Source organism: Salvelinus sp. IW2-2015, linkage group LG33, assembly GCF_002910315.2.
Source record: "Salvelinus sp. IW2-2015 linkage group LG33, ASM291031v2, whole genome shotgun sequence".
Classification (NCBI taxonomy): domain Eukaryota; kingdom Metazoa; phylum Chordata; class Actinopteri; order Salmoniformes; family Salmonidae; genus Salvelinus; species Salvelinus sp. IW2-2015.
Genome location: NC_036872.1, coordinates 21,695,252 through 21,714,174, shown reverse-complemented (window position 1 = coordinate 21,714,174; position 18,923 = coordinate 21,695,252). Strand labels below are relative to the sequence as shown.

At 43.1% G+C, this 18,923-nt stretch overlaps 1 protein-coding gene across 1 annotated transcript in view; it reads left to right on the top strand.

Annotated features, from left to right (window-relative positions):
• Positions 1-9,400, top strand: part of tmem119a (transmembrane protein 119a) — a 21,664-nt gene extending 12,264 nt beyond the window's left edge. The window contains exon 2 of the mRNA XM_023978409.2: positions 5,800-9,400. Coding sequence (XP_023834177.1) covers positions 5,815-6,603 — 789 coding nt within the window. The 5' untranslated portion in view covers positions 5,800-5,814 and the 3' untranslated portion in view covers positions 6,604-9,400. The remainder of the gene's footprint in view (positions 1-5,799) is intronic.
• The last annotated feature ends 9,523 nt before the right edge of the window (positions 9,401-18,923 follow it).

Below are 18,923 nucleotides of genomic sequence, written 5' to 3'. Positions count from 1 at the left end.
TTCTAGATTTAATTTTGGATTGGAGATGCTTAATATGAGTCTGTAAGGATAGTTTACAGTCTAACCAGACACCTAGGTATTTATAGTTGTCGACATATTCTAAGTCAGAACCGTCCAGAGTAGTGATGCTAGGTGGGCGGGCCCTTGCGGGCAGCGATCAGTTGAAGAGCATGCATTTAGTTTCACTAGCGTTTAAGAGCAGTTGGAGGCCACGGAAGGAGTGTTGTATGGCATTGAAGCTCGTCTGGAGGTTTGTTAACAGTGTCCAAAGAAGGGTCAGATGTGTAGAGAATGGTGTCATCTGCATAGAGGTGGATCAGAGAATCACCAGCAGCAAGAGCGACATCATTGATATATACAGAGAAAAGAGTCGGCCCGAGAAATGAACCCTGTGGAACCCCCATAGACTGCCAGAGGTCTGGACAACAGGCCCCCCGATTTGACACACTGAACTCTGTCTGAGAAGTAGTTGGTGAACAAGGCGAGGCAGTCATTTGAGAAACCAAGGCTGTTTAGTCTGCCAATAGAATACGATGATTGACAGTCGAAAAGCCTTGGCCAGGTCGATGAATACGGCTGCACAGTATTGTCTCTTATCGATGGCGGTTATGATATTGATTAGGACCTTGAGCGTGGTTGAGGTGCATCCATGACCAGCTCTGAAACCAGATTGCACGGTTGCATTCAAAATGGTCGGTGATGTGTTTGTTCACTTGGCTTTCGAAGACTTTAGAAAAGGCAGGGCAGGATGTATATAGGTCTAACAGTTTGGGTCTAGAGTGTCTCCCCCTTTGAAGAGGGGGATGACCGCGGCTGCTTTCCAATCTTTAGGTATCTCAGACGATACGAGAGGTTGAACAGACTAGTAATAGGGGTTGCGACAATGGCGGCAGATAATTTTAGGAAGAGAGGGTCCAGATTGTCTAGCCCAGCTGATTTGTAGGGATCCAGATTCTGCAACTCTTTCAGGATATTAACTGTCTGGATTTGGGTGAAGGAGAAGTGGGGGGGATTGGGTCAGTTGCTGCGGGGGGTGCAGAACGTTGGGCCGGGGTTGGGGTAGCCAGGTGGAAAGCGTGGCCAGCCGTAGAGAAATGCTTATTGAAATTCTCGATTATCGTGGGTTTATCAGTGGTGACAATGTTTCCTAGCCTCCGTGCAGTGGGCACCTGAGAGGTGCTCTTATTCTCCATGGACTTTACAGTGTCCCAAAACATTTTGGAATTAGTACTGCAGGATAAAAATGTCTGTTTGAAAAAGCTAGGCTTTGCTTTCCAAACTGACTTAATATTGGTTCCTGACTTGCCTGAAAAGTTGAATATCGCGGGGACTATTCAAAGCTAGTGCGCCACATGATGTMTTGTGCTGGTCAAGGGCAGTCAAGTCTGGAGTGAACCAAGGGCTATATCTGTTCTTAGTTCTACATTTCTTGAAAGGGGCATGCTTATTTAAGATGGTGAGGAAGGCACTTTTAAAGAATAACCAGGCATCCTCTACTGACGGAATGAGGTCAATATCCTTACAGGTGTTTTAGAGTGTTTGACAGTGATGAGGGGTGGTCATTTGACCGCAGACCCATTACGGATTCAGGCAATGAGGCAGTGATCGCTGAGGTCCTGGTTGAAAACAGCAGAGGTGTATTTGGAGGGCAAGTTGGTCAGGATGTTATCTATGAGTGTGCCCATGTTTACGGATTTGGGGTTGTACCTYGTAGGTTCCTTAATAATTTGTGTGAGATTGAGGGCATCTAGCTTAGATTGTAAAACGMCCGGGGTGTTAAGCATATCCCAGTTTCGGTCACCTAACAATGCGAACTCTGACGATAGATGAGGGGCAATCAATTCACATATGGTGTCCAGCTGGGAGCTGAGGGGGCTCTATAACAAGCGGCAACAGTGAGACTTATTTCTGGAGAGAGTGATTTTTAAAAGTAGTAGCTCTTTATGTTTGGGCATAGACCTGGATAGTAGGACAGAACTCTGCAGGTTTAGGGGTCTCTACAGTAGATTGCAACTCCGTCCCCTTTAGCAGTTCGATCTCAACGGAGAATGTTGTAATTGGGATGGAAATMTCCGAATTTTTGGTGGCTTTCCTAAGCCAGGATTCAGACACGGCTAGGACATCAGGGTTGGCGGAGTGTGCTAAAGCAGTGAATTAAGCAAACTTAGGGAGGAGGCTTCTGATGTCAACATGCATGAACCCAAGGCTTTTCTGGTTACAGCAGTCAACAAATGAGTGCCTGGTGACACATAGGGCCTGGGTTAACCTCTACATCACCAGAGGAGGAGTAGGATAAGGGTACGACTAAAGGCTATAAGAACTGGTCGTCTAGTGCGTTCGGAACAGAGAGTAAAAGGAGCAGACTTCTGGGCGTGGTAAGATAGATTCAGGGCATAATGCACAGACATGGGTATGGTAGGGTGCGAGTACAGTGGAGGTAAACCTAGGCATTGAGTGACGATGAGAGAGACTGRATCTCTGGAGGCGCCAGTTAAGTTAGGTGCGGTCTCTGCATGTGTGGGGGGTGGGGCAAGGGAGCTAACCAAGGCATGCAGAGCGGGACTAAGGCCTCCACAGTAAAACACAAAGAGAGCTACGCCTCTTAAACACAGTATAACAGCATTTCAAAATCAAATAAAGTATTTATATATGCCCGTATCTTACATCAGCTGATATCAATCAGCTGCTGTACAGAAACTGCAGCCGTAAAACCCCCAAAGCAAGCAATGGACAGGTGTAGAAGCAGTGGCTAGGAAAACTCCATAGAAAGGCAAAACCTAGGAAGAAACCTAGAAGAGAACCAGGCTGAGGAGTGTCCCAGTCCTCTTCTGGCTGTGCCGGTGTGGAGATTAACAGAACGTGGCCAAGATGTTCAAACGTTCATCAAATGACCAGCATGGTCAAATAATAATAATACACAGTAGTTGTCGAGGGTGCAGCAAGTCAAGCACCTCAGGAGTAAATGTCAGTTGGCTTTTCATAGCCATCATTAAGAGTGTCTCTACCCGCTCCTGCTCTCTAGAGAGTTGAAAACAGCAGGTCAGGACAGGTAGCACGTCGGTGAACAGGTCAGGGTTCCAATAGCCGCAGCAGAACAGTTGAAACTGGAAACAGGTGGACTGGGACAGCAAGGAGTCATCATGCCAGGTAGTCCTGAGTTGGTCCTAGGCTCAGGTCCTCCGAGAGAGAGAAAGAGAGTATTAGAGAGAACATACTTAAATTCACACAGGACACCGGATAAGACAGGAGAAGTACTACAGAATAACAAACTGACCCTAGCCCCCTGACACATAGACTAATGCAGCATAAATACTGGAGGCTGAGACAGGAGGGGTCAGGAGACATGTGGCCCCATCCAAGATACCCCCGTACAGGCCAAACAGGAAGGTGATATAACCCCACCCCACTTTTCCAAAGCACACCACCCACACCCTAGAGGATAGCTCTTCAGCTACCAACTTACCATCCTGAGACAAGGCCGAGAAGCCCAACAAAGATCTCACCACGCACAACCCAAGGGGGGGTCGCCAACCCAGACAGGAAAGACAACGTCAGTGACTCAACCCACTCAAGTGACGCACCCCTCCTAGGGAAGGCATGAAAGAGCACCAGTAAGCCAGTGACTCAGCCCCTGTAATAGGGTTAGAGGTAGAAGAATGCCTCACTGGAGAGAGGGGAACCGGCCAGGCAGAGACAGCAAGGGCGGTTCGTTGCTCCAGAGCCTTTCCGTTCACCTTCACACTCCTGGGCCAGACTACACTCAATCATATGACCCACTGAAGAGATGAGTCTTCAGTAAAGATTTAAAAGTTGAGACCGAGTCTGCGTCTCTCACATGGGTAGGCAGACCATTCCATAAAAATMGAGCTCTATAGGAGAAAGCCCTGCCTCCAGCTGTTTSCTTAGAAATTCTWGGGACAATTAGGAGGCCTGCGTCTTGTGACCGTAGTGTAGGTATGTACGGCAGGACCAAATCGGAAAGATAGGTAGGAGCAAGCCCATGTAATGCTTTGTAGGTTAGCAGTAAAACCTTGAAATCAGCCCTTGCCTTAACAGGAAGCCAGTGTAGGGAGGCTAGCACTGGAGTAATATGATCAKATTTTTMMGGGGAGGGAGGCATAAAGCAATCACAGGTGTTGATTGGGAGGGCTAAGACGACAACAACGGGTAAATGGRGATGAATGGGCAGAGAGGGTCAGTTAGCTACACACAGGGCCTGAGTTCGAGGCTGGGGCCGACAGATAAACAAAATGAAGTACCGTAGGCATCAGCTGTGTAGCCGAGTGATCATAGGGTCCAATAAGCAGCAATGGACGAAACAGGGAGCTGCTCGGGAGACACGGCSCTCAGAGAGTTAACGGGCCGGGGCTAGTAGCTGGGTCCTCACCGACATCAACAACTCAGATGCTGGTTGAGAGCACATTGGCCGAAATACGTCAGCAGACCAGTCGTGATGGATTGGCGGGGCTCCATGTTGACAAAGTGTCCAGGCCAATTGGCAAGAGAGGTATTGTAGTTGGTGTACTTAGTTTGCWAGCTGYGGGAATGGGCCTAGCTCCAGGCTAACTCGTGCTTGCTTCTGGACAAGTGCGTTAGCCACGATAGCCACTCGGTAGCAGCTAGCTTGCTGCGATGATCCGGTGTAATGGTCCAGAGCTTGCAGCAGGAATCCGGTGATGTAGTGGAGAAAAAAAAAAGCAGTCCGATATGCTCAGGGCTGATATCGCGCTGTGTAGACTGGTAGTTATTATCTGGGCTATCCGGGCTAAAGTGGCTGGTGTCTGTGCTAAAGGTAAAGACTGCTAGCAGTGGCTAACAATGACTAAATAGCAAGTAGCTAATTAGCTGGCTAGCTTCTGAAGGCTAGCTTCTGAAGCTAGCTTCTGAAGGCTAGCTTCTGAAGGCTAGCTTCTGAAGGCTAGCTTCTGAAGGCTAGCTTCTGAAGGCTAGCTTCTGAAGGCTAGCTTCTGATGGAGGTTCCAGTTATAAYGTCTAAAAAAATAGCAGATTCATACCACGTTGGGTGAGGCAGGTTGCAGGAAGGTATATTTAATTTGAAAATGGAAAAAGAGATTGAAATGTATACAGAAAAACYAAGCTGAATATTTACACGGGACAAAACACAGGACAAAAACAAACACGTCTTGCTGCTACGCCATCTTGGAGAAGTATGGTATGGTAGTAGGTGCCAGGCCGACCGATTTGTCAAGAATTGCAACGCTGCTGGGTTTTTCACGCTCAACACTTTCCTTTGTYTATCAAGAATGGACCACCACCCAAAGGACACCCATCTGTGGAAAGCAGTGGAGTCAATGTGGGCCAGCATCCCTGTGGAACGCTTTCGACAACTTGTAGAGTCCATGCCCCGAAGAATTGAGGCTGTTCTGAGGGCAAAAGGGGGGTGAAACTCAATACAAAACCTAACATATACAAAATGGAGTGTCAAATTTACATACAAAATAATACGAAATGCTCTGAGACCAGGTTGCAGCCCTGGATGGGAGACAGAAGGGATAGCTGTAGATGTATKAACTTTCTAGTAGGAGGTGCTGCCCAGGCWATTTTTTGTTGTTGCTTGTAGTGTTAGCAAATTCAACATATAAAAGATTTAACCAGTTTGTGCTCAGTGGGGAGGCATGTTGTAGGCCTACAGTAGCTGCTGTTATAACAATGCAGAAAATGAAAGCCTATATTCTTGAAATCAGCCCAAATAGCCATGAATTTGACATCAAAACATTTTCTAAACCATCTGCAATTTTGAGAAATGTTGTATTGAATGTCTCGCTCTTGTCTTTACAGGATTCTGAAGGAAAGATGAGTAACCACTTGATTCTTCACTTGGCATGTGTGAGCATGGTTCTGCTCTGGGGCCATGGGTATGCAGTGCATGTGCCCCTGGTCTATAGAATTTCCATGGATGGCAGTGGTGACGGAGGGGAGCCGGATCTCATTATCCCCGTCGATGGCCCCCACCACACTCTCTCCCCCGTCGATGTCTCACCCGTCGATGTCVCKCCCGTCGATGTCGCCCCCGTCGATGTTTCCCCCACCACTACCCTAGCCCCCACCCTGGTCAGCACCATCACCAACACCATCACCATCACCATGATCCGCCTCAAGGACTTTATGCTCACCCGGGTGGTGGACTTCCTCCAGGATAATATGTTGATCATAATTGTGGTCACCTCCCTCCTCATCGTCATGATCTTCATCATCTGCTGTGCCGCTACCATGAGCCAAAAGCGCAAGATGGAGGCCTACAAACCCCCTGCCAATCCACCCAGGAAATATATGGGCGACACAGTTGGTGGAGTCGAACCCTCCAGTGAGGTCCAGAGTAGGGTCTATGGCGGGCCTGATTCTGCCAGGAGGGTCCAGATCCAGGGAACCCCCAAGAATCTGCGCACCCCTTCCACCGCACTGGTGGGGGAAAAGGTGGGTAAGGAGCCCAAACCGAAGGAGGTCCAGAAAGTGAGGGAGGTAGAGGAGGTAACGCGCAGAGTGGAGCCTAAGCACAAAGGCCAGAAGGCTGAGGAGGTGCAGAGCTCCAGCACCAGCCAGCCCATGGTCTGCACCTGCCACCTGCGGAAGGCCAACCACTAAGTATAGGTTGGGGCTCCAACCATGCAAACTAGCAAAAAAGGAGATTGAAGCCTTTTCTTGTGCAGAGGGAACTCCCTGGGTACGTCAGCTGCTGTGTGCCAAACTTGTCTGTGGAATCTGACTCTGTCGGTACCTTTAGCATACAGATATAAATGGGTCTAGTTAGCATACAAAGGCCTTAAAACAGAAGGAATTTCAGCTCTGACTGCCAAAATATATATATATATATACAGTATATGCCATATCATGTCATATGTATATACAGTACCAGTCAAAAGTTTGGACATAACTACTCATTCAAGGGTTGTTCTATATTTTTACTKTTTTTTACATTGTAGAATTATAGTAAAGACATATTTTAGATTCTTCAAAGTTGCCACCTTATGATTTGACGACAGCTTTGCATACTCTTGGCATTCTCTCTTCAGTTTCACCTGGATGACTTTTCCAACAGTCTTGAAGGAGTTCCCACATGCTGAGCACTTGTTGGCTGCTTTTCCTTCACTCTCATCCCAAACCATCTCAATTGGGATGAGGTCGGGTGATTGTGGAGGCCATGTCATCTGATGCAGCACTCCATCACTCTCCTTCTTGGTCAAATAGCCCTTACACAGCCTGTGTGTTGGGTCATTGTCATGTTTAAAAACAAATGATAGTCCCACTACGCGCAAACCAATATTTGAATTCTAAATAAATCACTGACAGTGTCACCAGCAAAGCACCATCACACCTCCCCCGTGTTTCACGGTGGGAACTACACATGTGGAGATTATCCGTTCACTTACTCTGCGTCTCACAAAGACACGACGGTTGGAACCAAACATCTCAAATTTGGACTCATCAGACCAAAGGACAGATCTAATGTCCATTGCTCGTGTTTCTTTGCCCAAGCAAGTCTCTCCTTCTTATTGGTGTCCTTTAGTAGTGGTTTCTTTACAGCAATTCAACCATGAAGGCCTGATTTCACGCAGTCTCCTCTGAACAGTTGATGTTGAGATGTGTCTGTTACTTGAACTCTGTGAAGCATTTATTTGGGCTGCAACTTCTGAGAATGGTAACTCTGAGGCAGTGGATATGTTCATTACATTTACATTTAAGTCATTTACATTAGAGTTAACTCTGGGTCTTACTTTCCTGTGGCGGTCCTCATGAGAGCCAGTTTCATCATAGCGCTTGGTTTTTGCAARTGCACTTGAAGAAACTTTCAACGTTCTTGAAATTTTCCAGGATTGACTGACCTTTGTCTTAAAGTAATGATGGACTGTCGTTTCTCTGTTCTTGCCATAATATGGACTTGGTCTTTTACCAAATAGGGCTATCTTCTGTATACCGCCCCTACCTTGTCACAACACAACTGATTGGCTCAAATACATTAAGAAGGAATGAAATTCAACAAATTAACTTTTAACAAGGCACACCTTTTAATTGAAATGCATTCCAGGTGTCTACCTCATGAAGCTGGTTGAGAGAATGCCAAGAGTGTGCAAAGCTGTCATCATGGCAAATAGTGGCTACTTTTAAGAATCTCAAATGTAAAATATATTTTGATTTTAAAACTTTTTTGGTTACTACATGATTTAATATGTTATTTCATAGTTTTGGTGTCTAAACTATTATTCATCTTTGTAGAAAATAGTAAAAAAAACTAAAAACCTGGAATGAGTAGGTGTCAACTTTTGACTGGTACTGTATAAATGATTCTTCCTATACTTCTCTTGATGTATAAAAGGGTCATTGTGAAATGAGATTGGTTAATCAGTTGTTGATAGTAAAAAAAAAGAAGACATAATACAAAGACAGTATTTATAGGATGTTTGCATGTTATTACCGTTGGGAAATTGTACTGCTCAGTTTAGCTTTACTAAAGAGATGTAGAGGTAAATGCCAAAATAAAGGAAACACTTGAGTAAATGAAGGCTCTGTTATGGTGTGGGGTGCATTTTCCTGGCATGGTTTAGGTCCACTCAACCCCTTAGAGGGCAAGGTAAAGAGCAATAAATACACAGCCATTCTGAGTGATCACCTTCAACCAATGGTGAATCAGTTCTATCCTGATGGGAGTGGTCTCTTCCAGGATGACCATGCTCCCATCCACAGGTGGTCACTAAATGATTTGATGAGCATGAAAACGTTGTAGACCATGTGCTATGGCCGTCTCAGTCACCAGATCGCAACCCAGTTTTACACTTATGGGAGATTCTGGAGCGTCGCCTGAGACAGCGTTTTCCACCACCATCAACAAAACAGCAAATTATGGAATGTCTCGTGGATAAATGGTGTCGCATTCCAGACACATGTAGAATCTATGCCAAGGTGCATTGAAGCTGTTCTGGTGGCTCTATTAAGACGCCTTGTGTTGGTGTTTCCTTTATTTTATGCTGTTACATTTAGATCACACAGAGAAAAGAAAGTTGGCATCTGTGAAGAGAAAGCCAAGCATAATTCTCTACTAACTCTACTCAATTGATGAGAATTTTTTGAGTGGACTTAGATATTTTGAAATTACATGCATTTTCATACATGTCACAGTGGGTGATTTATGCTATATGGGTAGAGCAGCTTTTTTGTAATCAATTTCTTTTAAACAACAAAACGTGTGTGATTTGCATGTTTGAGTGTGGTTTAAGATCAGTGCATACTTACTTTTTATTAATACTGGTACTTATTTAATTCTAAAGTCAAGTAAAATCCAAAGATTCTCCTGAATCCCTTTATGGATTGTTTTACAGCTCTGCTGTAGATTGTGGTAGTTTTCTTATTTAATTTTTGTTCAGCTTCAATAAAGAGGTTTTGTTGATATATTTGTTTTTATTGAAATTGTAAGTGCATAAGTCTGAGTATGAGGAAGAGATTTCACAATTTTCACAACAAATTTCAATGTGGAGTTTGACCATGCCTGAATGGTAGTGCTGCCAATTGGGCCACAGGGTGTGTAAACTTTTGATACTACTTTGGAGCCCCTCATTTTCATCTATTTCTACCCAAGAATAACTTCAGTAGCCTATGTTTGAAGAAAAGATGTCTGGTTTGTTAGGCTTCTTTTTCTTTTTTTCTCTTTCTTTTTCTACATTTGAGAACAGGCCTAAGGACAATTATAGTGACATGCATACTACTGCATGTACTTTGTCTGCGTTGACAGACGTGGCTACAGTTGTATTTTTAGGTTCATATTATATAAGCTATAATAAATATTTTTGTGACAAACTTTGAAATACTCTGCCCACTCACACATTACAGGGGGAAATATGGCTGTAATGTCACCTGATTGGCCAGGGACAGGAGGCTGGCACCACTATGTAATGTCATGCCCAAACACAAAGCCAGTGAAAGGCACCAGAGCCTTGAGATGACGAGAGCTCCTTTGTCTTGCCCCCTGGCTTCCTTACAAGATGCGATCAATATTTCAACAGCTGTCAATCCAACTACATGAAGTACTTTGCTCTGAAACTGGACATGAGTGTATTTGAAAACAAGACACACTGATTTGTCCACATGCCCATATCAAGTCAGGTTACTTGAAGATAAATCACTTATCTGATTTTGTATCAGGGATATGTAAAGATTGGCCTATTTCCTGAAAAGAAAATGTAAGCTATTGATTAAATGGCATGCAACTGCTGCCCTCCTGCAAACATTGTAAGTATTGTGAGAGGATGCAGCATGTTTGTTGCCAGAAACAATTAAAACCAGACCCTAAAAAACTGTTGATGCCTTACTAAAAAATGCCTATAAATAACGGTGCGGAAATAATTGCAATATCCGATACAGAAAAAATTAAGTATTGATTGCCATCTTGTTTGATTAATTATAAAATATCCTATTGCTCTTTTTCACAGAAAGGGGAGGAATGTATATCATAAATACCAATTTGTTTTCAAAGTGAAAACGAAGTTTGATCCCATGGCAGAAGGCCAGTTATTCAGAGTCACGTTAAGAACAAACATCAAAGATGAAGGCAGAACAGCCCAAAAGCAAGTGAAGCCTTGTCGTGCCTGAAAGGTGAGCCCTGAAGGAGCCTCGCACCAGGATCTGATTCCCTGCTCTTTTGTCAACAATGTGCTAAATAATTCTGGAATAATACTACCCCTGCACTCTAACTCTTCCCACCTGGAGAACAGACGGCACACAGCCACAGGACAGGACCACCCAAAGTGTCTCGGGCTGTCAATAACACTGGCTTGGCTTCATTTAGTCGTACTTCGCAGTGTGACAGGATGCCATATGACCTGGAAGATAACCGTAGAGAAGACGCTYCCAGAGGGAGGTCTGCTCCTGAAAGAGACTATTGCTGTGTTTCTATTTTGAGACTTCAGTGTTGTCTATCTGCCCTTAAAGGAATGGGAACATTGAATTCATTTGGAAGATGAAGAGGATACAAAACAGGTAACAGAGCACCTTAAGGGTTCATTATACTTTGATGGGCAGCTGCTTGGAATTCTCAGACTGGTTTCTGGAGAGTCAGTCACACAGTGCATCATAGTCAACTTCTTGGGATAAGCGGATGAAACAGAGCCTTGGCAGAATGGTACAGTAGTAGTTGCAGGTTGTGTATAAAAATGTATGCCAATTACTTTGTGATTTACAATGATGGCTGTTTTTTCATGAACACATTGGATTCACTATATCAGCATGGTCTTATCTTTTAAAACATCCAAGCTTCATATGCAATCAATGGAATAACAGCTCTGAATAGTCTGAGTGACTCCCCTTCCTTATTATATCCATCCAAATGGACATCAGCCTCAAACTGCCTTCGGTATCAGAAACACACAGTTGTCTGATACTAAATGCCTTGCATGCTGCTGTAGTTTTTATCCTGATTAGTTAGTCATTAGTAGCTAGGCACAAGCTGCAATCTACCTATCTCCATGTCTAATGTTGCCTTGTCCTTTCTCCTTCCTCTTCCTCCAAGTGAGCCATGCTGTGGTGCCTCTATGGTCTCCTACTGTTTCTCTGTGTGTCTCCACTGGCCTGCCTTGTGACTTCCCCCTGTCCAGGAGGCTGCTGCTGTCCTCACCCTGGGCTGCTGGTCCTCTGTGAGTCCCTGGGCCTGAGGTCCTTGCCGGTCTCCGTCCCTCTCAACACATCTGTCCTCTCTGTGGCCCGGAACCAGCTCTGTAATGTGGACCACCTACTCCGGCCCTTCTCTAACTTGCAGGAGCTCAGCCTCAGCCACAACCAACTGGCTCACTTCCCCCGGGGCCTGCCCCCCAGCCTGGAGACCCTGCAGCTGCAGAAGAACCGCATCACCTACATCACCACCGGGGCCCTGCGCCAGTTGGGCAACCTCACCCGCTTAGACCTGGAGSACAACCGCATCCGTGCCATCCAGCCAGGGGCTCTGCTGGGCCTGGGGAGGCTGCAGGTTCTGACTCTGAAAGGGAACCAACTAACCAGCCTGCCTCTGAACCTGCCAGCCTCCCTCACCCACTTAGACCTGTCAGCTAACTGCATTTCTGCCCTGGACCTCCCCTCGCTGAATGCACTGGTCAACTTGCAGGTCCTTAAGATCAACAGCAACTGCCTGCGCTCAGTGCCAGAGAGCGCCTTTGACAGGCTGCCAAGTCTCCGTTCTGTGGAGCTGGCCAACAACCTGTGGGTGTGTGAGTGTGACATCCTGTACCTGTACCAGTGGCTACTGAGTGGAAGGCTGAAGATGGCCACTGACCTGGTGTGTGCCGAACCAACACACCTTGCACATCACATGCTCCTAACCCTATCTGTTATGGCTATCTGTCCACGGGTCCTAAAGCCTAATGAGAAAGTCTCTCACCTTAGTTTCACCACCAAGCCAGAGAGACAGCTGGGTACCTTCACAGTGAAAACCCTTGTGCCTGGTTTTCTATACTCACCCATCAAAACCAGAGATTTTGGAAGTATCTCTGGTTCATCAAAGCAAGCGTTGAAGGGAACATTTCACAATGCAGAGAGCCCCACTCAAGCACCTTATCATCACCAAGATACTGCTCTGTCTCGGCTTCTTTCTGACCACTACACTTTACAGGATCTAAGCTATGAAGACTGCTTGTTTCTGAATTCAACACCATCTGTAGCCCCACCCAAGGATCCTTCCACCACTTCTTTACCAATTGAGGAGCCCAGGTGTTTAGACAATTCTACAGGCCGATACCCTCCTGGTAATTCAAGCGCTGTAGAGGCAACAAGTTCCACAAACAAGGCTAGCTCCTTACCTGCGCCCACTCCAAGAACCCTCACTCAACAGGGCTTATCAGCAGTTATAGGCCTGTTGGCTGTGTTGTGTGTGCTGGTGGGTCTTCTCATGCTAGCAGTGCTGCTGATCCTGAAAAAMATCCTTGTGCATAACCAGAGGGTGGCCCCATTTCAGCAATCATGAGAGTAAAATGTATTAAATAATCTTATTAAAATGTTAACTGCAACACAGATGGATGAATCACACTTGCTGTGATTTGAGATCAACAGTAGGGACAATGTGTACCCCAGAGTGACAAAGATCAGTATTTATATTTTTGTGCAATGGTACTATCAGTTCAATTACTGAAATGTAACTACCTCAATTGTCTAGTTGTAACTTCCCCCAGGAACCATGATGCTGTCTTTAGAGCCAACTAAACAAAACATGATGAGATTTTTGGTAATGTACATCAAAAATTTAGTCTTTAAGTTTAAAATGCCTTTCTTGGGAGTTGTAAATACAAAATAGGATTGTTTTATTCCATTTCAACATTTAGGATTATCATTTGAGAATTGCCATACATAACGGCAAACAAACWATTCTTAAACCATAACTTAACAGTAATCACTCTCCAGCAGTTCTGATATGGTTTTAACTGAAAGAATCAATTACACATTGGCGAACTTGGCCATGACTGTTCACCTGTGTGATGCAGGCCTCAAAGGTGGTTAGGATGTCAGAGCAAGGCGATTGGGAAGAACAGGGATGAGTTTTGCTGCCGCCTCGTWTTCCTTCTGTTTGACCCTGTAGTCTGCCAAGGCTGCCTTTATAGCATCCTCTGCAAGTACTAAATGGAGATGAATAACAGAGGGAGCAATAAAATGTCACCCCAGGTAAAATAAAATCCTGCACATATTTACTTTTAATGAAAATAATTTGCCAACATCTGGGATATACAGTGGCTTCAGAAACAAAGTATTTACACATTGTTACAGCCTGTATTTCAAATGGATTAAATTGAGGTGTCACCCCATACGGTCAAAGTGGAATTGTTTTTAAACATTTATGAATAAATAAAAAGCTGAAATGTCTTGAGTCTAAGTATTCAAGCCTAAGGTTCAGAAGTAAAAATGTTAAGTTGCATGGACTCACTGTGTGCAACATGATTTTTGAATGACTACCTTATCTCTGTACCCCACACACAGAATTGTAAGGTCCCTCAGTTGAGCAGTGAATTTCAAACACAGATTCAACAACAAAGACCAGGGAGGTTTTTCCAATGCCTTAAAGGGTACATATTGGTAGATGGGTCAAAATAAAATAAAACAGACAMGGAATATCCCTTTGAGCATGGTTTAGTTATTCAATTACACTTTGGATGGTGTATAAAATACACCCAGTCACTACAAAGATACAGGCGTCCTTCCTAACTCTGTTGCCAGAGAGGAAGGAAACCACTCAGGGATTTCACCATGAGACCAATGGAGACTTTAAAGGCTATGATAGGAGAAACACTGAGGATGGATCAACAACACTAACCTAAATGACAGCGTGAAAAGGAGGCCTGTACAAAATAAAAAAATATTCCAAACATGCATCATGTTTGCAAAGAAATTAACTATGTGCTGAATACAACATCACAGAGTACCACTTCATAATTTCAAGCATGGTGGTGCCTGCATCATGTTATGGGTATGGTTATCAGCAAGGACAAAAAGAATAGAGCTAAGCGCAGGCAAAATATGGTTCAGTTTCCTTTCCAACAGACATTGGGAGTCAAATGCATCTTTCAGCAGGACAACCTAAAACACAAGGCCAAAATGTACACTGGAGTTGCTTACCAAGATGACATTGAATATTCCCGAGTGGCATAGGTAGTTTTCACTTAGAATTGGCTTGAAAATGGCTCTCCAGCAATGATCAACCAACTTGAAAGTTCTTAAAAAATMTGCCAATATTGTACAATCCAGGTGTGCAAAGCTCTTAGACTTACCCAGAAAGACTCTGATTGCAAGCTTGCACTTGCTAGCTAACTTTAATTTGTCCTATTTAGCTAGCTTGCTGTTGCTAGCTAATTTGTCCTGGAATATAAACATTGAGTTGTTATTTTACCTGAAATGCACAAGGACCTCTACTCCGACAATTAATCCACACACAAAACGGCCAACCGAATCGTTTCTAGTCATCTCTCCTCCTACCAGGCTTATATGGTGATCGCATCTAAACTTTCATTGTATTACCACGGCAACAAAGTTCGTCTTTCAATCACCCARGTGGGTATAACCAATGAGGAGATGGCACGTGGGTACCTGCTTCTTTAAACCAATGAGAAGATGGGAGAGGCAGGACTTTCAGCGAATMACTTCTATTTTAGCCCTTGGCACTCGRGAGCAGTGTGGGTGTAATAAGTGAATAACATGGATTTCTAAATMTATTTTGCGACACTCGCGCACACGACGTGTCCGGTCTGGTCAACATGTTAGGAACCCACATTTCTTGGGTTCTCATAGTGGTCCACTACCTGCGAATGGCACAGAKAATACACAATATAAGGAAAGGGACATTCAAGACATGGAAAAAAAAGCATACATATGGGGACAAAAGCTATTCGTAGCAGTATGGCATAAGGATCAAATATATAGCAGCCAGTGAAGATGAAGCAACTTCTTGTTAGCTAACTCACTTTTTGTACATCGCGCTGTAACGTACAAGTTACCTTATTTTAGCGCCCAAAAAACGTAATACTTCCAGGTCAACTGTAATATGAATACCATTCTAAAGCACATTTTCTCCCCTTTCCAGCAAAATCATTGACGAGACCTTCATGCTGACCGTCTCTGCATGATTAACGCTCTGTCGGGTCTTTTTAAAAATGGCGGATTGGGAAGCGAAACCTACTGCGTGATAGGGAACGGGGGAGATATGCCGTGTGGGGAAACGGCTTCCCCCCCCCCGATCTGTCCAATTTATCACCTCTAAAATATTATTTTATCTCTTTAAAAATAGTTTTATTTACGTGTCAGTACATACCTATTCGAAGGTTTGTGTCGAAGTTGAATCGGGTTTTTAGGGCGTCGCTAGTTATCTTCAGAAGTAAACAGTGGCTTTTGAGAATCATGATGGTTTGCAGTGATGACGCAAAAAAAATTAACGCATTCAGTTGTACAATTGACTAGGTATCCCCCTTACCATGTCCCTTTATTGTTTTTAATCTGCGAGAGAAGCGCTGCACCTGGTGGAGAGAGGCTGTACGACACAGAACGAGTTGCAATATGTGTGCCGTACGTTACGTCATGGCACGTCACAATTTAACGTYAAACAGAGGAGTCCGGTTTCAACTTTTCTCCAATACTATCCGGCCATTACCATGTAAATAAATCAACGCTTGAATAGAAACGTAGTCCACACCTCAGGATTTTGAAGCCAACACAGTTCCATTAGTTTTCACTGCAGCCTCGTTTGAATGCTGCGGTTGCGCAAATGTGTACGGAATGGTGTTAGTCAACAGTACTATAGTTAGCTAGCACTGGAGAACTTTAGCTACAACTGTGCCCTAGCTACTTTTGCTAGCTAGGTTTAGCGTTCATACTACATTTACAGTACATTTCGGGTAAATTAGACCTGTGAATTATAGGTAGTGAAGTACATTACCCTTTTGTGATAAGGGCATAACGTTTTAATCTCCAGTGTCAATGACGTTCTTCTGAGAAAAAGGGACGCACACCTTTTCATAACCTGCGCCATGTTTTAAGCACAGATAGAACAATTGTATTTAAAAAAAAACTTTTTTAAGTGTGATTAATTAACAACAAATCAATACAGAAAGTACATAAGGGAACACAAGTATATATAGATTATATATAATGGACAATCGAGCTAGGGGGTACAATATCACATTACAATTACACAAGGACCTTAATACCACTTCTCTCTCCCGGATCCGGGATCCTCCTCATCAAAAAAGCTGACTAGCATAGCCTAGCCTAACGGGACAGGGATATCATATAATATAATTTTCATGAAATCACAAGTCCAATACAGCAAATGAAAGATAAACATCTTGTGAATCCAGCCATCATTTCCGATTTTTTWAAATGTTTTACAGCGAAAACAATATGTATTTCTATTAGCTAACCACAATAGCCAAAGACTCAACCGCATATTTTCACCATGTTTCTACCGCATAGGTAGCTATCACAAAACCGACCAAATAGAGATATAATTAGTCACTAACCAAGAAACAACTTCATCAGATGACAGTCTTATAACATGTTATACAATAAATGTATGTTTTGTTCAAAAATGTGCATATTTGAGGTATAAATCATAGTTTTACATTGCAGCTACCATCAAAAATATCACCAAAGCAGCCAGAATAATTACAGAGAGCAACGTGAAATACCTAAATACTCATCATAAAACATTTATGAAAAATACATGGTGTACAGCAAATGAAAGATAAACATCTTGTGAATCCAGCCAATATTTCAGATTTTTCACATTGAAAACACAATATAACATTATATTAGCTTACCACAATAGCCAAACACACAAACGCATTTATTCACCGCATAGATAGCATTCGCAAAAACCAGCAAAAGATATAAAATTAATCACTAACCTTGAACAACTTCATCAGATGACAGTCTTATAACATCAGGTTATACAATACACTTATGTTTTGTTCGAAAATGTGCATATTTAGAGCTGCAAACCGTGGTTATACATTGTGAAAATGTAGCAACATTTCCCCAGAATGTCAGGAGCTATTTMGGACACTCACCTAATCTGACCAAAGAACTCATCATAAACTTTACTAAAAAATACATGTTGTACAGCAAATGAAAGATACACTGGTTCTTAATGCAACCGCCGTGTTAGATTAAAAAAAATAACTTTACCATAARAAACKGCTTGCGTTATTGCSAGACAGCGCCCGCCAAAACGGCGGAGAATAGAAATAACATTTTCCACAGAAATACGAAATAACATCATAAATTGTTCTTACTTTTGCTGAGCTTCCATCAGAATCTTGTACAAGGAGTCCTTGGTCCAGAATAAATCGTTGTTTGGTTTTAGAATGTCCTTTTCTCCTGTCGAATTCGCGCCACAATGCTAGCCAATGTTGATGATGTTCCCATCTTCTCTCGACACAAAGAACGGAAAACTCCAAAAGTCCCAATAAACGTTGAATAATCTGATAAAACTCGGTTGAAAAAACATACTTTACGATGTTATTATCACATGTATCAAATAAAATCAGAGCCGGAGATATTAGCAGTGTATACCGAACGCTTATCAGAAGACAATATGGAGGTGCTTCGCACGCCTAGGTAGAGAAAGGAAATTCCTGACCTGCCATTCCAAAAGCTCTTGTTCGACCTCAGATCAAGCTAGACACCCCATTCCACCTTCCACTGCCTGTTGACATCTAGTGGAAGGCGTATGAAGTGCATGCATATCGATAAATATAAGGCAATTGAATAGGCAGGCCCTGAAACAGAGCCTCGTTTTCAGATTTTTCACTTCCTGTCTGGAAGTTTGCTGCAAAATGAGTTCTGTTTTACTCACAGATATAATTCAAACAGTTTTAGAAACTTGAGTGTTTTCTATCCAATAGTAATAATAATATGCATATTGTATGATCTAGAAAAGAGTACGAGGCCGTTTAAATTGGGCACGATTTTTTCCAAAGTGAAAATAGCGCCCCCCTATTGACTAAGTTTTTAAGGGACATACATACACTTACAATTCTAACAGCTTTTTTGTTAGTAGAGTATTTAACAGTCTTAAAATACAGTTCAATTTCTTTTTGTAGGGTAAGAAAATTAGTTTTTTTGTTAGTAAATTTACATTTGTGTATATGAAATTTGGCCAAAAGAYTAATGAAATTAATTACATAATGTTTCAGCTTATTTTTATCGTATGTAAAGAATCCAAGCAGTACATCTCTCCACAATAGTGTAAAATCTTCATAAATGTGTTCAATTATAAATCTACTGATGTCTTGACACATTTTTCTTACATGTATACAATGCCAAAAAAGATGCAACACTGTWTCTGGGTGGTCATTACAAAAGGAACAATTTGAGTTGTTTTCCTTAAACTTCTTCATATAGTGGTTGGCAGGATAATATTTATGAATAATTTTAAAGGAAACTTCCTT